Source organism: Etheostoma cragini, chromosome 15 (genome assembly GCF_013103735.1).
Source record: "Etheostoma cragini isolate CJK2018 chromosome 15, CSU_Ecrag_1.0, whole genome shotgun sequence".
Taxonomy (NCBI): Eukaryota; Metazoa; Chordata; class Actinopteri; order Perciformes; family Percidae; genus Etheostoma; species Etheostoma cragini.
Window position 1 is genome coordinate 2,557,206 of NC_048421.1, and position 21,470 is coordinate 2,578,675.

The window sequence follows — 21,470 nt, forward strand, 5'->3', positions numbered from 1 at the left end:
TGATATTAGAAAATCATGGTATATTATGCTGAAAAAAGTCATAGTATAATATATCGAAAAAAGTCATGGTATAGTATGCCAAAAAAAAAGTCATAAAAAGTCAATTCATAGTGTGTTGAAAAAAGTCATAGTATAGTATGTTGAAAAAAGTCTTAGTATAGTATGTCGAAAAAAGTCATAGTATAGTATGTCGAAAAAAGTCACAAAAAGTCATAGTACAGTATGTTGAAAAAAGTCATAGTATAGTATGTCCAAAAAAAAAACATAGTGTAGTATACTGAAAAAAGTCATAGTATAGTATGCCTAAAAAACCTCTTAGAAAAGCATGTCAAAAAAAGCCATAGTATAGAATGTTGAAAAAAGTCATAAAAAGTCATAGTACAGTTTGACGAAAAAAATCATAATATAGCATGTCAAAAAAAGTCATAGTACAGTACGTCAAAAAAAGTCATAGTACAGTATGTTGAAAAAAGTCATAAAAAGTCATAGTATAGTTTGACGAAAAAAGTCATAGTATAGCATGTCAAAAAAAGTCATAGTACAGTACGTCAAAAAAAGTCATAGTATAGTATGTGTAAAAAAGTCGTTGTATAGTATGTCAAAAAAGTCGTAATATTAGCTGTAATATTAGAAAAAGCCCTGGCCCTGACCATATTGGAGGAGATGTTCTAGGGGAGGAGAGTAATGTGCGGAGCAGCTCACACCTGTATTTACAGGATTTTTTAAGTCCTCTCTCAATCTGAAAAAAGTCCCCACTCTATGGAAAACTTCCACAATTGTACCAGTGCCAAAAATCCCCCGGCCTAAAGGGTCTAACAACTTCAGGCCCATAGCCTTAACTTCACTGGTAATGAAGTGCTTTGAGCGCCTAGTTAAGAGCTACATCATCTCCAAAACGCAGCACCTTCTAGACCCTATGCAATTTGCGTATCAAGCATCCAGAGGAGTTGAAGATGCTGTTGCAACTCTATTGCATCTTCTGCACGTTCATTTAGAGAAGCCAAAGGCCCATGCCAAAATCATTTTTGCTGATTTTTCTTCCGCTTTCAACACTATTAAGTCAAGTATTTTAGCAAATATTTTAACAGAGGAATTTTTAATTGAAGATGATGTGGTCTCATGGATTGTTGATTTTCTTAGCTGTAGAGTACAGCGAGTCAGAGTTGGTACGTCAATCTCTGACAATATGACCACCTGCACAGGATCTCCCCAGGGATGTGTTTTATCTTCCCTGTTGTTCATCCTGTACACAAACTCATGCACCAGAACTTTCCCTAACAGGCATTTTATCAAGTATGCGGATGATACCGGCCTGGTTAGTCTCCTATACGACAAGGAAGAGGAGCATGAGCCAGTTGTTGACTTTTTTACTGATTGGTGTGAGAAGTCAAACCTTATCTTGAATACCTCTAAAACAAAGGAGATGCTAATTGATTTTAGGAAAGCACAGTCCCTTAAACCTACCTGTATACATGGAATTCCCTTAGATACTGTCACAGAGTATAAATACCTTGGCATGGTGCTTGACCACAAACTTAAATGTTTGTGGTCAAGCACCATGTTAAATGTTTGTGGTCAAGCATCAGTTGGTCTGACCGATTAAATACTAAGTCCCAACAAAGAATGTTCTTCTTAAGGAAACTGTTGTCCTTTAATGTCAGCAGCAACGTACTTCAGGTGTTCTACTGTGCTTTCATTGAAAGTGTTCTTTCCTTTGGTATCATCTGTTGGTTTGGCAACGCCACTGAAGCACAAAAAAAGTACATTAGAAAAATAATAATAACTTCCAGCAAACTTTCGGGTATTCCATTTCCAAGTATGGAAAGTTTATACAAAAACAAAATACTGAGAAAGGCAAATAGCATTGTGGGCAACCAGAAGCACCCCCTCTCCTCCTCATTTGAACTGCTGCCCTTAGTGAAAGCAACACTAATGAGTTGCACTAATAATTGCAAATACTCCTGGTAGTATTGCAAATACTCCTGGTAGAACTGTTGGGTCTCTGTACCGACCTACTTCATCTGGAAAGAGTCCTGAGATAACGTCTGATTTCACACTTGAAATAAAATGGAACTGGATTTCAATGGAGACTTTCACTGTCACTTGGTAGGCTGCATACTGCATGGTGTCCGATTCTTCTTCTTAGTGAATATTTGGGGCAACATTTGCGTCAGACTTCACCTTCACCCTACTCAAAATGCTAATTAAAGTTCTAATTTTTTAAGTGACCACTTAGACTGAGAGGGGGCGGGAGCTGCTCACCTTGGCACGTTAGTGGATTAGAGGGTGACTGTGTCCTGGATTAAAGCTCCATTCAAGAGCACAAGACGTCCCACTGTGCAACCTAACGCTGCGTTTCAGGCAACGAGTAACTCAATCCTGTAACTTACTAGTCATGAGCTTGTACCAGATCGTTGTACTCCCAGTTCCAGTGTTGACAACACAAACACGTGAACAACAATGTCCACCCCTGTTGATTCTGTACAGACGCCAGTAATTAACAGTAAGAAATGGAAATAAAAAGACATGAATAGGCAACGTAAAGTAATTCTGCAAATTATATTCAAAACAAAAAATACATTGTGTACTACTACAGGTTATGTTTATTAAATGAAGCCCCAAATATGTTGCCAACTAGGAATCAAATCACTTTGTTTGGAACGCTACCAAGTCGTGAAGAACTGTGTCTGGAACGCAGCATAAGTCTCCAGATGTACAGTTCAGGGCTATGTGGAGATAAAGACATAACGACTGTGATATTATACTACAGAATTGCTGGAAACCTTTCATCATATGTAATAGTTTTGGAAATTTGGAATAGAAGCCTTAGGGTCAGGGCTTACCTGGCTCTGTGCTCTTCCTGACCGTGAGAATGCCATCAAAAGGGGCTATCAGAATACTGAGGAAATAATTTGAGTTTAGTAAAAGACTCCTAGATCGTGAAAATCAAAGAGCCAAGGAATCTGGTTTCAGTAAGTAAAAAGGTAAGGTACAGGTCAAAAGGTGAGCTCGACTCGCACAGCTCTTAGGTTGGCGGAAGTTAAAGAACAAACCCGGGAGTGGGGTGCTTTGCGTGACCGCTTTAACAAAAGGATGAGAAAACAAGATGTCTGGACTACATCCAACTGATCACAACAACAAACCAGGGTGGAGAAGAAAGCTTGTTGGAGAGAAGAAGGTGTGAGGGGTTTCAGCTATTCGGGACCAAGTTCCTGAAAAGACTGTCTGTTGGTAGGGTGACCGAGGATCTGTCTTGAAGGGAAATTATGTACGTATGCATAAGCTGTAACATCTGTGACAATCAATATTGTCACTAAAGATGAGTGACTTCCACTAAAGGACCCCTGGATATTACTCCTGGCCTACCATTAAATGAACACGTAGGTTCAAGGTGCGGTCTGAGACAACTTGAGTTGATCCTAAATCGACCCTGGCCAGGGGGGCCAGGCCCAAAGCCGCACCAGATCCTCATAATCTTTAATTGTCATAATGACGTTTTCAAGGGAATGTTTGATTAGATAGACTCTTCAATTTGTGCACATATACAGAACTTACGTTTTATGTCTGTTAAAATCCAAAACATTAGATTTAACCTTAAAAATAGTATATACGATTGAATTGAAATTGTGCAGTAATTGGGATTTTGTCTGGACTTGCAGACCAACTGATGAGAGCAGCCCCTTCTAATTCCTCTGTTGTTTACTATTCAGTAGTAAAGCCCATCTAATGGAGCTGGAGAAGCTGTGGTTGAGCAGCTAAAGCCTGGCTGCTGACGTCAGTCCACAGTTGTGGAAAGCCCAGAAAGGTGCTAAGCAGGATGCGGCTTAATGTCCAAATGTCTACCCAGTGTAACTCCAGTTACTTGTCAACACAGTACTCCTCTCACAGGTGAGTGATAAACAAAGCATGGAGTCTAACAAGTGACCTTACACATAAGAAATATAGTACATTTTTGCTTTTATTGTACACAGTAAGATCATTTTAGACAAGATAGTTTCAGTATGAGACAAGAAAAAAAGGTCTAACAGCCACTTAAACAGAAAGACCCTGACCGAGTGCAACACTGACGTTAAAGGTCCCATATTGTAAAAAATGAGAAAATTAGTTTTTTTTTTAATTATAAAGCAGGTCGAGGTGCTCTATTGATACTGAGAAAGTATTGAATCTTTTCAATTTTAATCCACACAGAAATGCACACAGCCCATATTCAGAAACTGTGCCTATATATACAGTATATATACATATATAATCTGGGATAAGACAATACACAACAAAAAGACACAGCAAAGTGTCAGTTGCATTAGAGATGTTACAGTAGCTGTTAAACAGCAACCCCCTCACACCCTTTACATCTAATTACCCTCATTTACACTACACTACATAAACACTTAGTTAGTCCAAAGGCTAAGGCTAAGGCTATTAACATATACTCTTTCTGTGGGAATATACACAGTATATCAGAGCAGACTGGGCTTTTTCCAGAGGGATTTCGTATCAGACAGAGGGTGAATACAGGTAATTTCAGACAGAGAGTAATAATGTGATTTTAAACATTAAAGCATGTTCTAGTAGAAACCCAAATTACAAGTATAAACCTGAAAATGAGCATAATAATAATAATGTAGGACCTTAAATGAAAGACAACCTGTGCAGATATCTAAGTGACAAACATCACCATGTCATACATCAGCCTGTTCTTCAGTCTTTTCCAGTGGCAGAGTCAAGGGATGCGGAGTCAAGAGATGCTGGGGGAAACGGATGGCCTCGCTGTTGCGCCGCATGTACGCGTGGCCGCTGATGGGGTACCACATCTCAGTGAACGTCATGTCGGCCACGGTGATGGCGCAGCGCCCCAGCACCTTGAAGCCTGACTTGAGGTAGAAAGGAATGAGGACTTCTTCGCACATGAGCACTGCTCGGCGCACGTTGGGCAGGCAGCGGAGATACTGCAGGTAACGCCACAGCAGAATGTTACCTTTGCCCTGCTGCCTGAAGGTGCGATGGACGGCGAGGATGTGGATGTGGACGGTGGAGCCGCGGGGTTTGTGGAGAGTCAGTGCGTCCTGGAGCAAAGTGGTTAGAGATCACAATTACTATCATATATATAATAAGTATATAAATATACATATATCTAATATACGTGTGTGTGTGTGATGCAGGATGTAGAGAGTCTTACTGCAGTGAGTCTGTCCTGGTCCCAGAGCGAGCCAATGATAAAAGCCACTAGCCGGCCCTCCTCTATCCAGCCCATGGACAGTTCTGGACACAGTGTGAGGAAATGACGCACCTCGTCCAGGTGGAGAGGACACTCACCTGACACTGAGATAAATGCTGAGAGAGAAAGAAAGAGAGAGACAGATACACAGAGAGAGAGAGAGAGAGAGAGAGAAAGAGAGAGAGAGCATGTGACCGTGCGCACAAAATGTTTGGTCCTACTTTTACGCACACTCAAGGCGGTGCAAAGTACTCACTACACACTGTGCTGAATGTTAAATTCAGATGTAACATCTTTAAAAACAATATCTGACCACTGACTAAATTAAATGCAAAGAGAGAATTATATCTGTCGGTGCCACACGTGGTTTTACGCAAAGTCCTTTACCGGGGCTTCCTTTGACTAAGCGAAACGTGACAGCGGTATTGAGCAGAGCGGATTTCGTCCTCACTGTGAGACGGGTAAGACGGATCACTTACCTTCTCGCTCGATCTCAAAGACGCTTATCGCATCCTGCGTGTTGAGCGGCCGGACTTCGCTTGCGGGAAGTGTGTGTCTCCTTTGGACGCCAGGCGAAACAGAAGGTGTTGGCTGCATTGGTTTGATGAAAGGCTGCGCGCCAACAACGGACATCATACGACTTTACGCTCTCCCCTCCAAAAAAACCCAACTTCTCCTCCTGTGTTGTTCTCTGCCTGTCTGCAGGATCACCTGTCGGGCCCTGCGAGGAGAACAGGCTGGTTGCTGTGTGTATTTATAGGACAGCTTTCCTGGCTCTGATCCACCAGCTCATTTGCATTTGAATATTTGATGTCCATGAATGAATAAAGGTCACGGCAGTGTGGGGGCAATTTACTGAACCCTGCAATTAACTGCGTACATTGTTGCTGTTAGGGTTTTGTCTCTATTGACAGACATAGAAAATGATTTTCTATAAACCACCACCTCCGGCACATTTAAAGCACGTCTGCCACGCATGTGTCCAGGGAGGCGCACTGATGCAGAAGAGCAGCCCAGAGGCACTTTCTAAAGGTTTTGCCCCCCAAATATTCTCTGTTTAACTATATTTCAAGACATCACAGGTAATTGGTCAGTGCTGTAAATCGAATGCGCATCTGTGTAATAAGTGACACAATTGCTTCCCATCTTAATTAATTAAGCAATTAAGAATAAAAAAAAACCTTGGCACGGCATCAGGCTGCAGACACTTACCGGAGGATGGTGAAGTATGTTGGGGAGGTTCTGCGGACTGACCAGCTCTTCTTCTCCCCCTCTGCCTCACCTGCTTCAACACAGACGTCTCTCTTGGTTATGAAGTGATTATTACTATGAGTCACATGAGGAAGGATTAGCGACACTTTATCTCTTCTCTGTCTGAGAACAACAAGTTCATTTAGCTGTGTGTTTTGGAGAAACATTGTGTTTGATTCTGTTTGACAGCCTTCGGCCCTGATTGGTCAGGCTATTTTACTCTTCAGCTGGTGTATGATCTTAATAAATGAGTTTGGTATTATTTAGCATTTAAGATAACAAGGATTTTATGTACTTGAGTGAATATGTAAAATTATCCTAAGCAAAATTTAATTCAGTTTTCAAAGTACTTGTTCTGCAGAAAAATGGGGCCTGACTAATATATTATGCTACAGGTATGAACACAATCTTTTTGACTCTTCTCTTAGCTTTGTTGTATGTTTTGTGACATATTGTATAATTTTAACGTTTTGGGCCTAATGCAGGACTTATGTGACCAGAGGCCACGTTTGGACACAGACTGTTGTTAAGGTGCCGCCAGACAACAAGGTTTACCACTGGTTTATCTTTAACAATACATTGTTTTTTATTCATTTACCATGAGTTTTATATACTTACATAATATTAAAAGCAGCTTACTACAGCTGGTGAGTAAATGTGTGTAAAAAAGTGGAGTAAAAACTACAATATTTCCATGTGAAAGGAAGTGGAGGAGATGTATAGAGTCCCAGAAAATGAATTGTACCAGTACTTAAGTACAGAACTTGGGTAAACATACCCATTCTATGTAAAACTTTGTTTTCAAGATATTTCTCTATTTGCTTGGCTTGTTATTGTTTTTATATAATTTTAATTAAATTTTTTATTTATTTTTGTTATTAAGCTTTGTGAGCAGATATTGTTGTATTTTTTTCTTTTCTTTTCTGTAGATGTCATGTAATTTTATTGTTATATTGTCTGATTAAATGTTGTTTTGGACACCAGGAAGACTAGCTGGTTGGCTGGGCGTCGGCTAATGGAGATCCTTATACATATATATAAATACAAATACAAAAATTCTAAAACCAGAACCAATGTTGAGGAAAACTGCCACCTAGAAGGGAGAACAATCTGCCTCCTATTTTTTAAGTTACATAATGCAGGTTGGGTAGGAACTTGGCATAAACCGCATAACTAATGTTGAAGTAGAGTTTACAAAATGAAAGGTGATATTTCCCTAAAAAATAGAACTTTTCCTCCTTTGATTTGCCGGTCCATTCAGAGAGAATGAGGGGAAAGTAAGAAAAAAAGTTGAAGTTATTTAAACCATAAAAAGGTATTGCTTTTGAGAAAACATTCAGGGCTGGAGGCCCCTCCCGCTCCGCTCCTGAACACTGTGATTTCTGTCATGTTTATTGGCTTCTTTTCTGCCAAAGTTTTAAATTGGATGACATTAATAACGTGACGGCTTATAACTCATAAGATGTAAACAGCATCGTCATGGATTACGTAAATAAACGGCGTTTGTGAACAGGTGAGTTATAAAGACAATGTGATCTGGGCTCCGTAGACTTTAATGCATCATACATAGCTCCTATAACTCATGAACTGTACAAGTCACGATCAGAGGTACCGTTGATCAGTGTGCATTACTGAGCATTTTTGAAAAATTAATGGAGTACAATAGCAGAGGTATAAATACAGTTGTCTATTGGATTGTTTTTAAATAGTAATAACTCAAAAAGTATAAAAGTTATCAATAAGAAAAGTCATTGCACCCATCTCCAAAGAGTCCCACCCGCTTTAACGTATCGATCATCGTGAGGAGCTGTAGCAGGACATAACAATGAAATAAAATCCGTTTCCCACTGATAGCTCATTACATATGCAAATGTATGAATATTTTATGAAAATACCTTCATGAAATTACACATGGTTCAATATATGAACAACATATGTGGCATAAATGGGTTTTGAACTGAGGCTGAGCGGAAAAAAAGGCACAGAAAGTAAGCAAAAAGTCTCTTATAGTAAGCAAAAGAAATTAGTTCAAAATAATTACAAGTCAACCACAGTGACCTACTGTCAAACATCATCATGAGAAAACAATACTGTCAAAAGAGCAACCGATTGAAGCGCTGAGGCGACAAGGCAGCTTAAAGTCACATTTCTATATTCATATGCAAGCAAACAATCCCTAGCATAGGACTGGAAAAATACTTTTCAGTTACAGTTCAACTAACTAAAACCAAACGGATTCATATGATGGACATACTGTAAATTGTATATTGATGCAAAAATAGTCAGAAAGTTTCAGCTTTCATCCCTATCTGTTCATTTCCAATATTGCACTGCTATTATTCTAGCATTTGGAAGCATTTTAAACAGCTAAGTACTGGTCCAACCGGGGATAATTATCATCCAGACATGTGCACTCAGCAAATTATGAGCTCCATCAGAATGTTTTTCTGTTATCAGGGCGCTTTTTAATTGACGATGAGTAAACAGCAACACCACTTGCTTGGTCTCCTTTGTGGTTCGGGGAATAAAATCCCCAAAGATCCATTTCAAAAAGAAGGAACATTTCACTGACCAATTAACCAAATGCAAGATTTATTTCTTTTTGAAATGGCTTTCTTCATAATCACAGGTGTACTTCTATCTGTGATGCAGCTCATCTTCCATTCAGGTTACTAAAGTAGTCTTTACTCCCATGACGGCAGTTGCTTTATATTTTACAGCCCCGCAGCTGGAGACGCAGGAGCAAGGCAGATCAGTGCTTCTTACACCTTTAAATGGGTCGATAAAGAGGGCGTTGGGGGTCCAACTGCTGGTGTGTGCTAAGGTTTAGGGCTGAGGAGTAAGGCTAGGACTATGTGTTTTTTTTCTTGCTTAGATCATGCTGCATGTATTTGGAGGGAACAAATCTATACAGACATGGGCCAGAGCGGGCAAGAAGAGGGTCCTTATGCAAGCTGAGAGGGTCTAAGTATTTATGTCGGGGCTGAGAGCTGATGCGCAGACGGGAGAGCAAAAGTTAAGGCTTTCTCTCTTCTACTCCGGTTGGGGTGCCGGTGTCTCATTGGCATTGTTGTCGGTGATCTTGTTTTCCAGCTCATCGTCGGACAGGAGGTCCAAAGAAGTTCCCTCGACCTGAAGCTGGCGTCGGCCTGGGCGACTAGAGGAGAAGCTGATGGGGCCACCACGCCTGCAAGAGAAAGAGGAGGAGCGGAGGTAAAGGGAAGGCCAACATATCTTCAAATGCTCACTTCTCCACTACAATTAATATTCATCTTGCAGTCAAAACATTTTTGTATGATCTGCTCAGAAAATGTAAATGCAAATTTTAAAGAAGTTTAGAAGACAAAAAGCCGAGTCCACTAAAAAAGTCACAGCTCATTCAGATTCTGTGTGAACATTTCATAAATCAGACACGGGGAGGTTTCTAGGTCAGCACAACACTCAGGTTTCATAATAAAGGCCAGTATTCTGATGTTTTAATGATATTTCCAACATAAAGAGTCTTTATATTTTTATGAAAATTAACTTCAGATCCAACTAATTTAGTTGAAGATATCTTTAAGTTCCTGTACAGCCACAGAAGTGTTTCTTCTGGCTGATTAAACCTCTGCTCAGGTTGAAGTTGGGTGGAGCTCTGCTGGAATTACAAGAGGCCATCAAGCTACACAAACCACTAAGAATGGGAAAGGTTCACCAAAACTGAGGTAAGGGTCAGAGAGATGCAGGCTTCACCTGCCCACACAGGCCTGACGAAAAGTCTAATTTGGCAAACATGTAAAACAACACTGTAAGCGGACTATACCACTGTAGTTGCTGACTTAAGGGGCCAATATTGACTTAATATGCATGGCCAGTTATAATAAATAATAAAAAATAATAAGAAAATAGACCTACATAAATAAAGCTTCTTTTTTTTGTAACGTGAGACAAGGGGACAAGCAGTCAAAAGTAGCAAAGAAACTCCCCCACACTGTCTAATTTGCAAAAAATATATAAAGTTCAATGGCAGGCAACGTTTTGTTGATAGACCATCTTCAGGTAAAATGGCCAATTTGCCTGAAGATCGCCCATTACCAAAAAATTGCCCACTATTAATCTTTATACTGTATATTATTTGCAAGTTAGACAGTGTGCAGGAGTTCATAAAATCATAAAATCAAATAATTAAACGATAAATTGTGAATGTTAGATAGTGGATGCTTCTGTCTGCCCAAGCGTACCTGAGGCGGTTTTTGAGTGTGTGAACCTCGCGGCTCAGACCCTCGCTGGCCTCGGTGGCGTCGTCCAGCTCTCTCTGCAGTTTCCTGCGTGAGGCGTTGGCCCTCGTGGCCTCCTCCTCGGCCTCCTCCAGCTGACGCTTCAGCTGCTTCATACGAGAGCTAGCCTTTTCCACCTTCACACACACACACACACACACACACACACACACACACACACACACAAAAGAAAAGAAAATACATCACCAAGAAATACAAAACATGTTTGAAAAGGACACCATTTTGGCATAGCAGAGTCGTTTCTGATATGGATTGTAGAAAGGTGAAGTGGTTTGTTAATGGTTATAAATATAAATAAAGCAATAACTGTGATTGATCGCTTTTAAGACCACAGAGGGGCTAAACATTTTGTAAGGGTAGCAAACTGTGAAACAAGCTTGCAAACAGCCTATCACAACGCAGTGTTAGTGTCAGGGTCCTACATACTTGTTCTTTAAACTGGTCTGCATGGCGACGCTCATCCTCCACTTGCATGCAGATTTCTTTCAGCTTCTTCTCGGTCCTTCTCACAGTCTTGTTGGCTGCTGCTCGCTCCCTTTGGGTGGACAACAAAGGACCAAAAAAAGACAAGATTCAGCATTACAGGTAAAAACCAAACGTTAAATATTGTACATATTTTACATTGTTTTATATACTACGTATTTAAGTTGTACATTTTATTTTACACTTGTAGATACATGTACATTCTTGATGTTCCTCTTAATTTTGTGTGAGTGTGTATGTCCTGGTAACCTGCTGCTGTAAGACAGTAATTTAATAATATAATAATAAGTCCATCCATCCATCCATCCATCCATCATCCATCCATCCATCCATCCATTTAAGCAAGTATAAAAGTGTATTGAGTTCTCACTTGGCCTCCTGCTCCAGCTGTTCCTCCAGCTGTGCTATCTTGGCCTCCAGGGCAGTGATGGAGGCCTTGAACCTGCTCTTCACAGAACCCTCCAGCTCGCCCAGCTTCGCCCGCAGCTCCTTGTTTTGACGCTCCAGTTGCTGCCGAGCGTTTTCACTCTTCTGGGCCGTGCTGCGCTCCGCACTCAGCTCTGTAGTCAGGGTGTCCACCTGAGGGCCGGGGGAGGGGTGGGGGGGGGATGGAGTAATGGACATTTATGTGAATTTTGAATAGGCTAATATTTTTTGTTAACATTTTTTATTTTTATTTTTAAACAACATATAACTCACAACATCAACAATCCGACATACGTTGTATTGTAGTATAAAATATTCCTGGACCTTATCACAGGACCATAGGACTTGAAGCAATTGGCCGTCCTCTGTCTTACATTTCCAACGATTTGGTGTGTCTTTCAAACCAATTTTGTACAGGCAAATTTTTTTTTTTTTTTGGACAAACTGCTCGATGTAATATTCTTTTAATAAAAAATAAAAATTGTCATTAAAGATGTTCTTTAATTCTCAGAACACCGCACCTGCATGGTTGTCTTTCTGAAGCGGTCGTTGAGGAGCTCCATGTTACCCTGCTCCTCCTCCAGCTCTTCTTCCAGCTGAGCAATGCGAGCCTCCAGCCTCCTCTTCTCATCCATCAGAGCAGACCTGGCACACACACAGATAAAGAGTTAACGCTGCAGGGGGCAGAGAGCAGACGTAGAAAGTAGAGCCTGACGGATTTTTTAAGGCTGTTACAATACAAATATTTGGTTATTTAAAAATCTGATATTCCAATACATTGGCCAATATCCTGAGGGCTCAGAAAGGGAAAGTTCTTTAATTTATAATAGAAGCGTGTATAGATAAGGAAAAAAACTAGACTTAGAATAAGTATATAAATAAACCGGATGACGCCTTGATTATACTTATTATGGGATTGCATGATCTTTAAATTTGTATTGCTTTATCGCCTTTGGAATATTTTTTTTTACCCTTTTTCTGCTGTATCTCGTGCTGTTTTTAACACTATTATTACTATCATTATGGTTTTGGTTCTCTTTTCCTTTACCTCATTCATCTCAATGACCAAAATAATTAGAATCTTTATTTGTCTGGTGCTTCAAAAGCAGTTTAAAAGATTATAAAAATATGAACAAGGAGGTGTGTTTGTCGACAGACATTTTGGCTTTGTCGAGTGGGTGAGGGTCCCTTACTTTCCAGAGGTGCTGTTTGAGATTTCATCTTGCAGCTCATCCCGTTCCTGCTCGGCGTGGCGCCGGCCCCTCTCAGATGCTGCCAGGTCCTGCCGAGAGAGGTCACAGCTTTAACACGAGTACTACTCTGTGCATCATGTAACACTGAGAGGGACCATTTATCATGAATATACAGCAGTGTACCCCCCCAACATTGTTTTTTAATGCCAAAAATAATTAGATGAATATGCATTATTTATTCTGAATGCACTGTCGTGAGTCCATGAACGTGCTGTAACAGCAGCACAGTTGAGCGTGTGTTATCTAAAATGTTTAAAGTCAATTAAAACGTTGTCATACAACACATTTTACCATAAACTGTATGATTAAAACAGATCGTGATGCAGTTTTGCCCTCATTGTTCTCTGTGAAGTTTGCTGGAAATTATGTTACGTAGCGTTTTATGTGGAGTGAGCACTTCACCTGACTCCATTTGCTTGTGAGGAAATAATGGGAGTAACAGGAAAACTGGCTTTAAAATTGGCGTATCTCCCTCGCCGACCCATCCATTAAGCTAAAGCAGACAACCCAAGGACAATACTAAAACCCTTCGACCTGACATCAACACCCTCAAGCCTTTACTATGCACAGTACCTAACATAACAAACATCATAAAGTTACTGCACCTCATTTAGCTGTACAATCTCAGCCTCCAGACTCTTGAGTTTCTTCTCATTTTCCTTGGATATGGCGAAAATATCATCTCTAGACGCTCTGGCGTCTTCCAACTCCCGCTGGTAGTCTTTCATTTGGGCCTGAAGGAGAAAACATATGGCTGAAGATGGCTGCTTACAGCAGTGCATAAAATGGGTTTGAATGGAGAATATGTATGAAGAAGTGTAACCTGTAACTTGCGCAGTTGTTTGACGGCTTCGTCTCGAGCCTTGTTGGCTCCTTCTATGTGACCCTCTATATCCTTCATATCCATCTCCAGCTTCTTTTTAGCAGCGACAGCCAAAGCTCTCTGCTTCCTCTCGTCCTCCAACTCCGTCTCCATCTCTCGCACCTAAGGGGGAGCCAGCATTAGTGTGGTGAGATTCAATTGTGGTGTAATGTTAAGTGTAGTCTAAATCAATGAAAGTACATTTCCAGATTAAAGCCCGAAATCAGCTGCATGGCTCACACGCAAGATGTCTGCTCTCTTCGTTCTCAAAATCCCTTCGCTACGGGAAACAAGAACAAACTGAAAATGGCTTTTGAAGTTTTGAAGAAAATTTGGATCTTGCAACAAGGCAGGCCTGCTTGGTTCTCTCTGAGAATGACTGTAAAGATTTACAAAGAATAAGATTACGGCATTTCCTCTCTAACTGGGACGTTTTGGGATTCAATATTGTATGTGGTGCTTTTTTTGTGGGGTGCACATGTTCCACCAGAACAAGTTCCTTGGCCAACCTATTCTGCAGAGCCACTGGCCGGGCATCCGGAGCTTAGCACCGCCCAAGGCGATTGTAATTGGTTTAAAGAATCCAAACAACCCAGAGCTTTTTGTTTCTCCTATTCCAGAAGGTATCTGTGGTGTAGCCAGACCCAGACTAATGTTAAGTGTAATTCTGCACCTGCTTGACCAGCGATCTCTTCTTCTCATCGTTCTGGTCGTCCCGGCCCTGAAGGTCTCTCTCGTACTGGGCCTTCATGGCCTGCATATTGACCTCCAGACGCAGCTTGGCGTCCTCTGTGGCCTGCAGCTCGTCCTCCAGCTCCTCCAGCTGAGTCTTCATCTCCTCTAGCTGCTGCTCCAGAGTACGCTTGGACTTCTCCAGCTCGTGAACCTGATGGGAAGAGGAGAGAATTTGTGAGATCCAGGTCAGACCAAAGCCCAGGTCAGACCAAAGATTCTTGAGGAGACGAGTTGAAACTTGAAACCCGCCGGTCTGCAACGTTATGCAACCTGAGAGTTCACACCAATGTGAAGAGACGAGACGGTGTTTGTATCATCTCCATAGCAACGGCACTTTGTACTTCTGTACAGCTTTCTGTAGCTGGATATACAGTATCATTTTGCATCATAATATGAAGGTGGATAATGTTAGTGATAGTGAGATGGGATGCTTGCTACAGTTGCATTTCTAGTGTTGAATCAGCGGAACCAGCATTTTATTTATGTGATCAGCCTCCGTCTCAAACTCTGCCATTTTGAACCGTTTGTAACACAGAAATAAAATAGAAAAATAGATTATGGATTCTTTTACTTTTATTCTATCTATTTACTTCGATTTCAGCTGACTTTACTAGCTGACTTTGCTATAAATCCTACTTTAACACTCACATTCTTGCCCACGTCATCCTTGGAGCTCATCAGATCTTCCATTTCAGCGCGGAGCTGCTTGTTAACCCTTTCCAGCTCCTCTTTGGCCTCCAGCGCCTCGTCCAGAGCTCTGGTCATGGACAGAGCTTTGGTCTCCTTCTCCCTGGCCTCTGCTTCGGCGCGGTCCCGCTCTTCAGCGTAACGGGCCGAGATGCTCTTCTCCTCAGCCAGCAACTGTGGAGGAACAGGACGTCAGATTGATGATCAGCATTTTGTCGAAATCATATTTGTTAATTTGTAAGAACGGTATTGCAATCAAATATGAAGTTAAAATGAATAAAATCCATCTAAAGTGCAAAGCTAGAGGATTATATTGTAGATAGCTTGTATATATTTTGGCATTATTCATATTTTTTCTAGTTGCCATTGTCTATGTTCTGTTAAACTTAACTTTGTTCTATTACTTTATGTTGCACACTGCTGAAGAGCGGCAAAACTGATTTTCCTTGTACTTTGAGCACAATGGCAATAAAGATCTATCCATCTTGATCTATTTCATATTAGATCCAAGACAAACTCCCATTTGGAAGAAACATCTGTAAATTCCACCAGAATCTGCTCAATAAAGTGCCTTCTCACTCGAGATGTTCCGATACCATTCTTTCCTTCGCGATCCCGATACCCAAACTTGCGTATTGGCCAATACCAAGTACCAATCCGATAACAGTGTGTTAAAAAATACACATATTTAATTATATTTTAACAGCTGTATCCTACTAACCCTGTATGGATGTGATATGACTTCTATCAATGTTCTGTGGTTCGGGTTTAACTTTTGATGAACAAACACAAACAATGAATGCCGTACAACTTTCTTTTACCTAGTATGATAGCGAGTCATAACAGAAAAAAAAATCATAAAATAACAACTTGAAGTAGATTTTCTTTAGGGCTAAATTACGCGGCATCGCATCGGTGCATAAAGTCCAGTACTTGCCGACACCAGTATTTTATGCAGTATTGGAAGGTTTTCCAATACTGGTATCGTTATAGAAAAACATCTCTCGTTCTCACCTGGTCAAACTTCTTCTGTTTCTTCTCCAGGTTGGAGACAATCTGTCTCTGGTGATCCAGGTCAACAGTTAGATCATCCAGCTCCTGCTGCAGTCGGGTCTTTGTCTTCTCCATCTTTTCAAAGCCGATGGTCTTTTCTTCCAGACGCTGGCTGGCCAGCTCCAGGTCCTTCTGCAGCTTCTTCTTCGTCTCCTCCAGGCCGTCGATTGTTCCAACGTCGTCCTCCAGCTTCTTCTTGCTCTCCGACAGCTATAAAGAAAAGTACAGTTCAGGATAAAAATGTATTCATTCATTCATATTTATTATACAGGAAAGTTAGACCATTAATGAACCAATAACCAACAATTTGGCATATCTAAACAAAATCCACAATTAACATCTACAGGCTTAGCCCTTAGCTAATGTTAGCAATTAATTGTGGTTAAGCTAACAAACCACATTTATGTAATATTGACAATAAGACAACTATGTTATCATTGTCACAGGATGATATAAATATGAAGCCATTCATGAGGATTATTGTATAGTAGTGGAAAAGGGGTAGGGATTAAATAAGCTTCTGCTTAATGTTAAATGAACAAATACATGTATTTATTCCAGCTTCTTCTTGCTTACATATGTACAGTAAATATGTGTGGTTCTCTTTTTTTCTGGTGTCCCAAATATGTAGGAAATGGCAAAGAATGTGTTAAAGATCTATGATTTAAATCTTTTTGAACATGTTATATCATTGATTCCTAGTTTCCCTACACCAGAGCCCACAGGTCCTACCTGGGCCTGTATGGTCAACATCTGTTTCTCCAGATTCTTGCGCGCCTCCTCATCCTCCTCCTGCTGCTCCTGCAGAGCGCTCTTCTCCTCTTCCAGCTGGCGTATACGTCCGCTGAGGTTCAGTTTCTGACGTGTCTCCTCCTGGAGCAGCTCCTACATAAAAAACATTCTTCCAGTTGGTTGAATAAGAAAGGACGCATTAAGTGTGGATTGATGATCAGGGCTCAGAGATGCTTGACAGGTCACCTGTGTGTCTTGTAGCTGACTCTCTAGTCCAGCAACATCTTTGGCCATCTTGATACCTTTCCTCTCCGCATCTTCCAGAATGGTGGACACATTGTCCAGCTCAGTCTGTGTGGAGAGGTAGCACGGTTTAACCAGATTATCAATTCAAATCAAATGTGTTTGTTCACAACTTTTTGGTCAATTCAGAAATTACAAACACAGAAAATTGAAATCCTCTGTATGCTCATAATTCAATCGAGGATTCATCAAAATACTTTTGGTTTGCATGCAGTTTATTAAACAAAAACAAAACACTACCTCAAATATAAATGAATAGTTTACAAATTAAAAAATAAGAAGCACATTCAATGTTGTCTTTTGATGACTGAATTAAGATAAGCATAATGCATCTACAAGTGTCATACATATCTGACATCAAACTGACCTATATTCATAATACTTTTATTTTATTGGTGAGGCCTGATTCAACTGTCTTTCATCAGGTATGTAAATGTGCTGTATTTATATAGCGCTTTTCCAGTCTTAACAACTTCTCAAAGCGCTTTTACATCTACAGGAAACATTCACCATTCACACACACTCATACACTGTGGCCGGGGCTGCCGTACAAGGTGCTCATCAGATAAACATTCACACACATTCACACTCCGATGCACAGCACCGGGTGTCAGTGTCTTGCCCAAGAACACAGCGACAATGACTGCAGGGGCGGGGATCGAACCACCAACCTTCCGATTGGCAGGCAACCGCTCTACCACTGAGCCACAGCCGCCCTATCTATTATCTATTTGTTCACCTGCAGTTTGTGCGTGCGCTCAGCCAGTTCTGCTTTGGACTTCTCTCCCTCAGTGACTCTGGCCATGAACTCCTGCAGCTGAGCCTCCAGCTTCTTCCTCTTGTGTTCCGACTCCATCTTGGCCTGCTGCAGGGTCTTGACCTCGCTCGCCAGCTCCTTGTTGGCAATCTCTTGGCTCTGCTTGGTCTTCTCCAGGTTACCCTTGAACTAGACATGATCAACAACATCACATTAGCATGGTCAGATGAGGAAGTGGCAGATTTTTTAATCCTGGGATAAAATAATACTGTAGATTTTGGAAGCTATTTTACTCTCTTGGCCTGTTCCAGCTGTTCGGACAGCTCTTCCAGGACAGTGCTATGCCTCAGTCGCATCTCCTGGATCTGGGCTTCATGGTTTTTAGTTTCATCCTCGATGGTCTTCTTTAGCTCGGCAACCTCCTGTTCACGCTTGGTCCTGCAGAGAACAGAAACACAGAAACATCTTAACGTTCCCGTTGACTTAATAACATTAATAATAATAATAACAATAATAATATCAGAGGCTAAATTCCCCAGAGTATGACATAAATGTAAAATAATGGCGAGCAGGGGTTAAAGTGGTCCGGAAGGATCCGGAACTACACTCAGGCACCTTCGATTAACAAGTAAATGCATCTAATTGGCAGTTTCATACAGCAGAAGACACTCAGGAACTCTTCCTTCTATATTACACATTTTCAATATCTTTAGTTTTCTGTACTGTTTGGTTGTACCTTACATTTGCACTATTTAGAATGTATTACTGCACTGTCAATATTACTTATCTTTTTAAATATATATATATTACATATCGCTTTTTATTGTTATTTGTGTATAATACTTATCTTTTATATTACAGTTGTATGTGTCCTTAGTGTACCTTGGGTCAGAGAGAATTTACAATAAATTTGCGAGATCAGTGCTTCCTATTCCTTTGAAATAATTCCAGGGTTTACCGTGTTCACTCTCCGCAGCGCGCACTGTGAGTCCATGAACAGAGTAACTGTCTGTAGGTAAGTTTACACGTCTGTAAAAATAGCAGGACAATCGCGTGCTATCTGTACTCCCCCGATGGAGATTAAAATGCAGTACCTCAGTTCCTGCTGGGCAGCGGTTGTATCCAGGGTGTCTTCCAGTTCAGTCTTTAGGGCCTCAAGCTCTTCGCTCAAGTCTCTCTTGAGTTTCTCTGCCTTGTTCCTGGCCACTTTCTCTGACTCAAGGTCCTCCTGCAGCTCAGCCAGCTGGGCCTGCATCTCCCTCAACTGCTTCAGAGCGTTGTTCTTCTGGCTAACCTCGTCCTCGCCCCTATAAACAAATCAAGAGTTAAAGAACATGAAAACAAAAAACGAATCTCAGATGGAAGATGGGCACAAAACTATAACTGTGACGGTACGGTATTATAAAAATAAAAAACTGGAAACTCGCTGCCTTTTTCCACTAAAAAAGAAGTGCCTGAGTTTGCGCTTTTGGCTACTTGTTGATATTTACATGTATGTCAGAATTACCTCATTATCAGTTCTGCTTTTTACAGTGATTTAACCATATTTGATTGTCAACATTATCTTAGAACATCACTGTCGCTACAGATACATTATGAATATTTGATTAGTATAAAACTTAAAGAACTTCAAAGAACTACTTTTTTAAAAGAAATTCGCTTTGCCTTTATTATATAGGACAGCTTAGACATGAAAGAGGAGAGGGAGGGGGAATGACATGCAGCAAGGGGTCGCATATACGGCCATCTCTAGCAACAGCCAATGGCTTTGTATGAGTTGGATATGAGGAAAAGCTCCCTGCAGAGAGAATTCTAATAAGCTTAATGCTGCATTCAGCATTAAGCTGCACCAAATTTGCTCCACCTAATAAGGCGTTGCAGCAAAGAAGGCTAATTGTCTGATTCATGTGAATGTGGGTCTTTCTGTACTGTTAACATTTAACAAACTATTGTTTTAAAACATTAAAAAAAATTTTTAGTAATTTGTGTTATGTTGTTAAGGACTCCACTAGGTGGCAGCAGAGTCACAGTTTTCTTTTTAAAAGAAGCTTCACATAATAAAGTCCACCTATTAGCGTGGTCTTTCACTTACAAATGTGCTTTCATACCCCTCAAATGACATCCACACCAATGATACGGACACACATCACAAACATTCCAACACAGTGAGATCAGTGAAGGCATATAGGCAGCTCGTCAACAATCACATGACAAAAATATAAGATCACTCCTGTAACTCGTCCTCAACGATATCCATGGAGGAGTGGAGAAACTAGAAAATATTCACATTTAAGAAGCTGGATCAGAGAAAGTTTTTTTCCACGAAAATGACTTTAACTGTATAATTGATTATCAAAATAGTTGGCAATTAATTTAATTATTGACAACTAATCAATTGATTAATCTTTGCGTCTCTAGTGTTGACTCTCATTGCTGCTCCTAAGTTTTTCATCAGAGTTAAATGTTGTGGCATCCCATTTTTCGGGCTGTCCTCAACTAAAGAAATTCTCAGTCGACTAACACTCACACACACTCAAAGCCTGTGTCTACCAGAGATGTGCTTATAAGTGTCTTTGAAATAAGTCATTCAGTAAGTAAAACTCTACAAAAACATTGTTTAAGTTCGAGGTTGACAGAGGAGTAAAGAAACTGTTCACAATGAAGAAGCTGGAATCAGATCATTTTATAGCTATACTGTGTGGTTTCCCCCACCAGTAATTTTAAGTAATGACAACAACACTGTCGTTGCATCCACATGACGCAAGACTTCAGTGTTTGAGCACCCCCCCTACCTCCACACAGTTGCTAGTGGGCCAAATAGGACACTGAAAGTTAAAAAAACATGATGGACTCTTCAGAAGAGGCCATTATCTTCACCCAAGTTTCTGCACGCACAAATCACTGGACGACACAATCTTCTAAACATAGTCATACTGAGAAATACAGAGAGTTTCAGTGAGCTGATAGCTTTAAATAGCTTTTTATCAACTCATTTGGCAACGGCTTGAATGTAACTTACATTCATAATTATAAAGAGCTGAGCTCCTCTGTGGGGGTCTCAGTGTTGCCTACCTAGACTGCATCATCTGCTGTTCGTCTTCCTTCTTGCCCAGCTGAACTTTGAGCTCCTCTGTCTGGGCCTGCAGCTCGGATATCTGGTCCTGTAAGTCGGACATCTCCCCATCCAGCTTTCTCTTAGCCTTCTCCAGCTCCTGACGGGTCTTCTCCTCCTTCTTCAGCCTCTCTAAATCAGTAAAGAAAAGAATGCAACGGTTTCATAAAACACCAAGACACATCTTCTCTTAATCGTAGATAAAAAAGAAAGAAAAAGAAAGAAATACATTGTTTGATTTATTAGGTCCCTATGAAGCATCCAGCCCCCCTGGGTTGTCTGTTATGTGTTTCCAGAACTAGGACCAAACAATGGGAAGTTTAA

At 40.7% G+C, this 21,470-nt stretch overlaps 2 protein-coding genes across 7 annotated transcripts in view; both read right to left on the reverse strand.

The window, feature by feature from the left end:
• Positions 1-4,548: 4,548 nt before the first annotated feature.
• LOC117957840 (serotonin N-acetyltransferase-like) lies at positions 4,549-6,606 on the reverse strand. Of its 2 annotated transcripts, XM_034893908.1 has the most exons (4): positions 6,428-6,606; positions 5,695-5,936; positions 5,177-5,331; positions 4,549-5,063 (listed from the first exon to the last, which is right to left on the reverse strand). In XM_034893908.1, exons 2-4 carry the CDS (start codon positions 5,849-5,851, stop codon positions 4,680-4,682), a joined length of 696 nt encoding a protein of 231 aa, XP_034749799.1. In that variant the 5' UTR covers positions 5,852-5,936; positions 6,428-6,606; the 3' UTR covers positions 4,549-4,679. The 2 variants fall into 2 exon arrangements, with proteins under 2 accessions (XP_034749799.1, XP_034749798.1); XM_034893907.1 differs by lacking the exon at positions 6,428-6,606 and having other exon boundaries at positions 5,695-6,098.
• A 1,397-nt stretch (positions 6,607-8,003) lies between these two features.
• LOC117957827 (myosin-10) overlaps positions 8,004-21,470 on the reverse strand; it is a 73,499-nt gene continuing 60,032 nt past the window's right edge. For all 5 annotated transcript variants that reach the window (XM_034893886.1, XM_034893884.1, XM_034893885.1 and 2 more), the window contains 17 exons: positions 21,107-21,278; positions 19,129-19,341; positions 18,328-18,472; positions 18,017-18,223; positions 17,221-17,325; positions 16,975-17,127; positions 16,204-16,452; positions 15,151-15,363; positions 14,441-14,653; positions 13,729-13,890; positions 13,511-13,639; positions 12,846-12,934; positions 12,174-12,297; positions 11,597-11,805; positions 11,170-11,278; positions 10,687-10,859; positions 8,004-9,653 (listed from right to left, as the gene is read on the reverse strand). In XM_034893886.1, the coding sequence (XP_034749777.1) occupies positions 9,500-9,653; positions 10,687-10,859; positions 11,170-11,278; positions 11,597-11,805; positions 12,174-12,297; positions 12,846-12,934; positions 13,511-13,639; positions 13,729-13,890; positions 14,441-14,653; positions 15,151-15,363; positions 16,204-16,452; positions 16,975-17,127; positions 17,221-17,325; positions 18,017-18,223; positions 18,328-18,472; positions 19,129-19,341; positions 21,107-21,278 (2,819 nt within the window). In that variant the 3' untranslated portion in view covers positions 8,004-9,499. The remainder of the gene's footprint in view (positions 9,654-10,686; positions 10,860-11,169; positions 11,279-11,596; positions 11,806-12,173; positions 12,298-12,845; positions 12,935-13,510; positions 13,640-13,728; positions 13,891-14,440; positions 14,654-15,150; positions 15,364-16,203; positions 16,453-16,974; positions 17,128-17,220; positions 17,326-18,016; positions 18,224-18,327; positions 18,473-19,128; positions 19,342-21,106; positions 21,279-21,470) is intronic.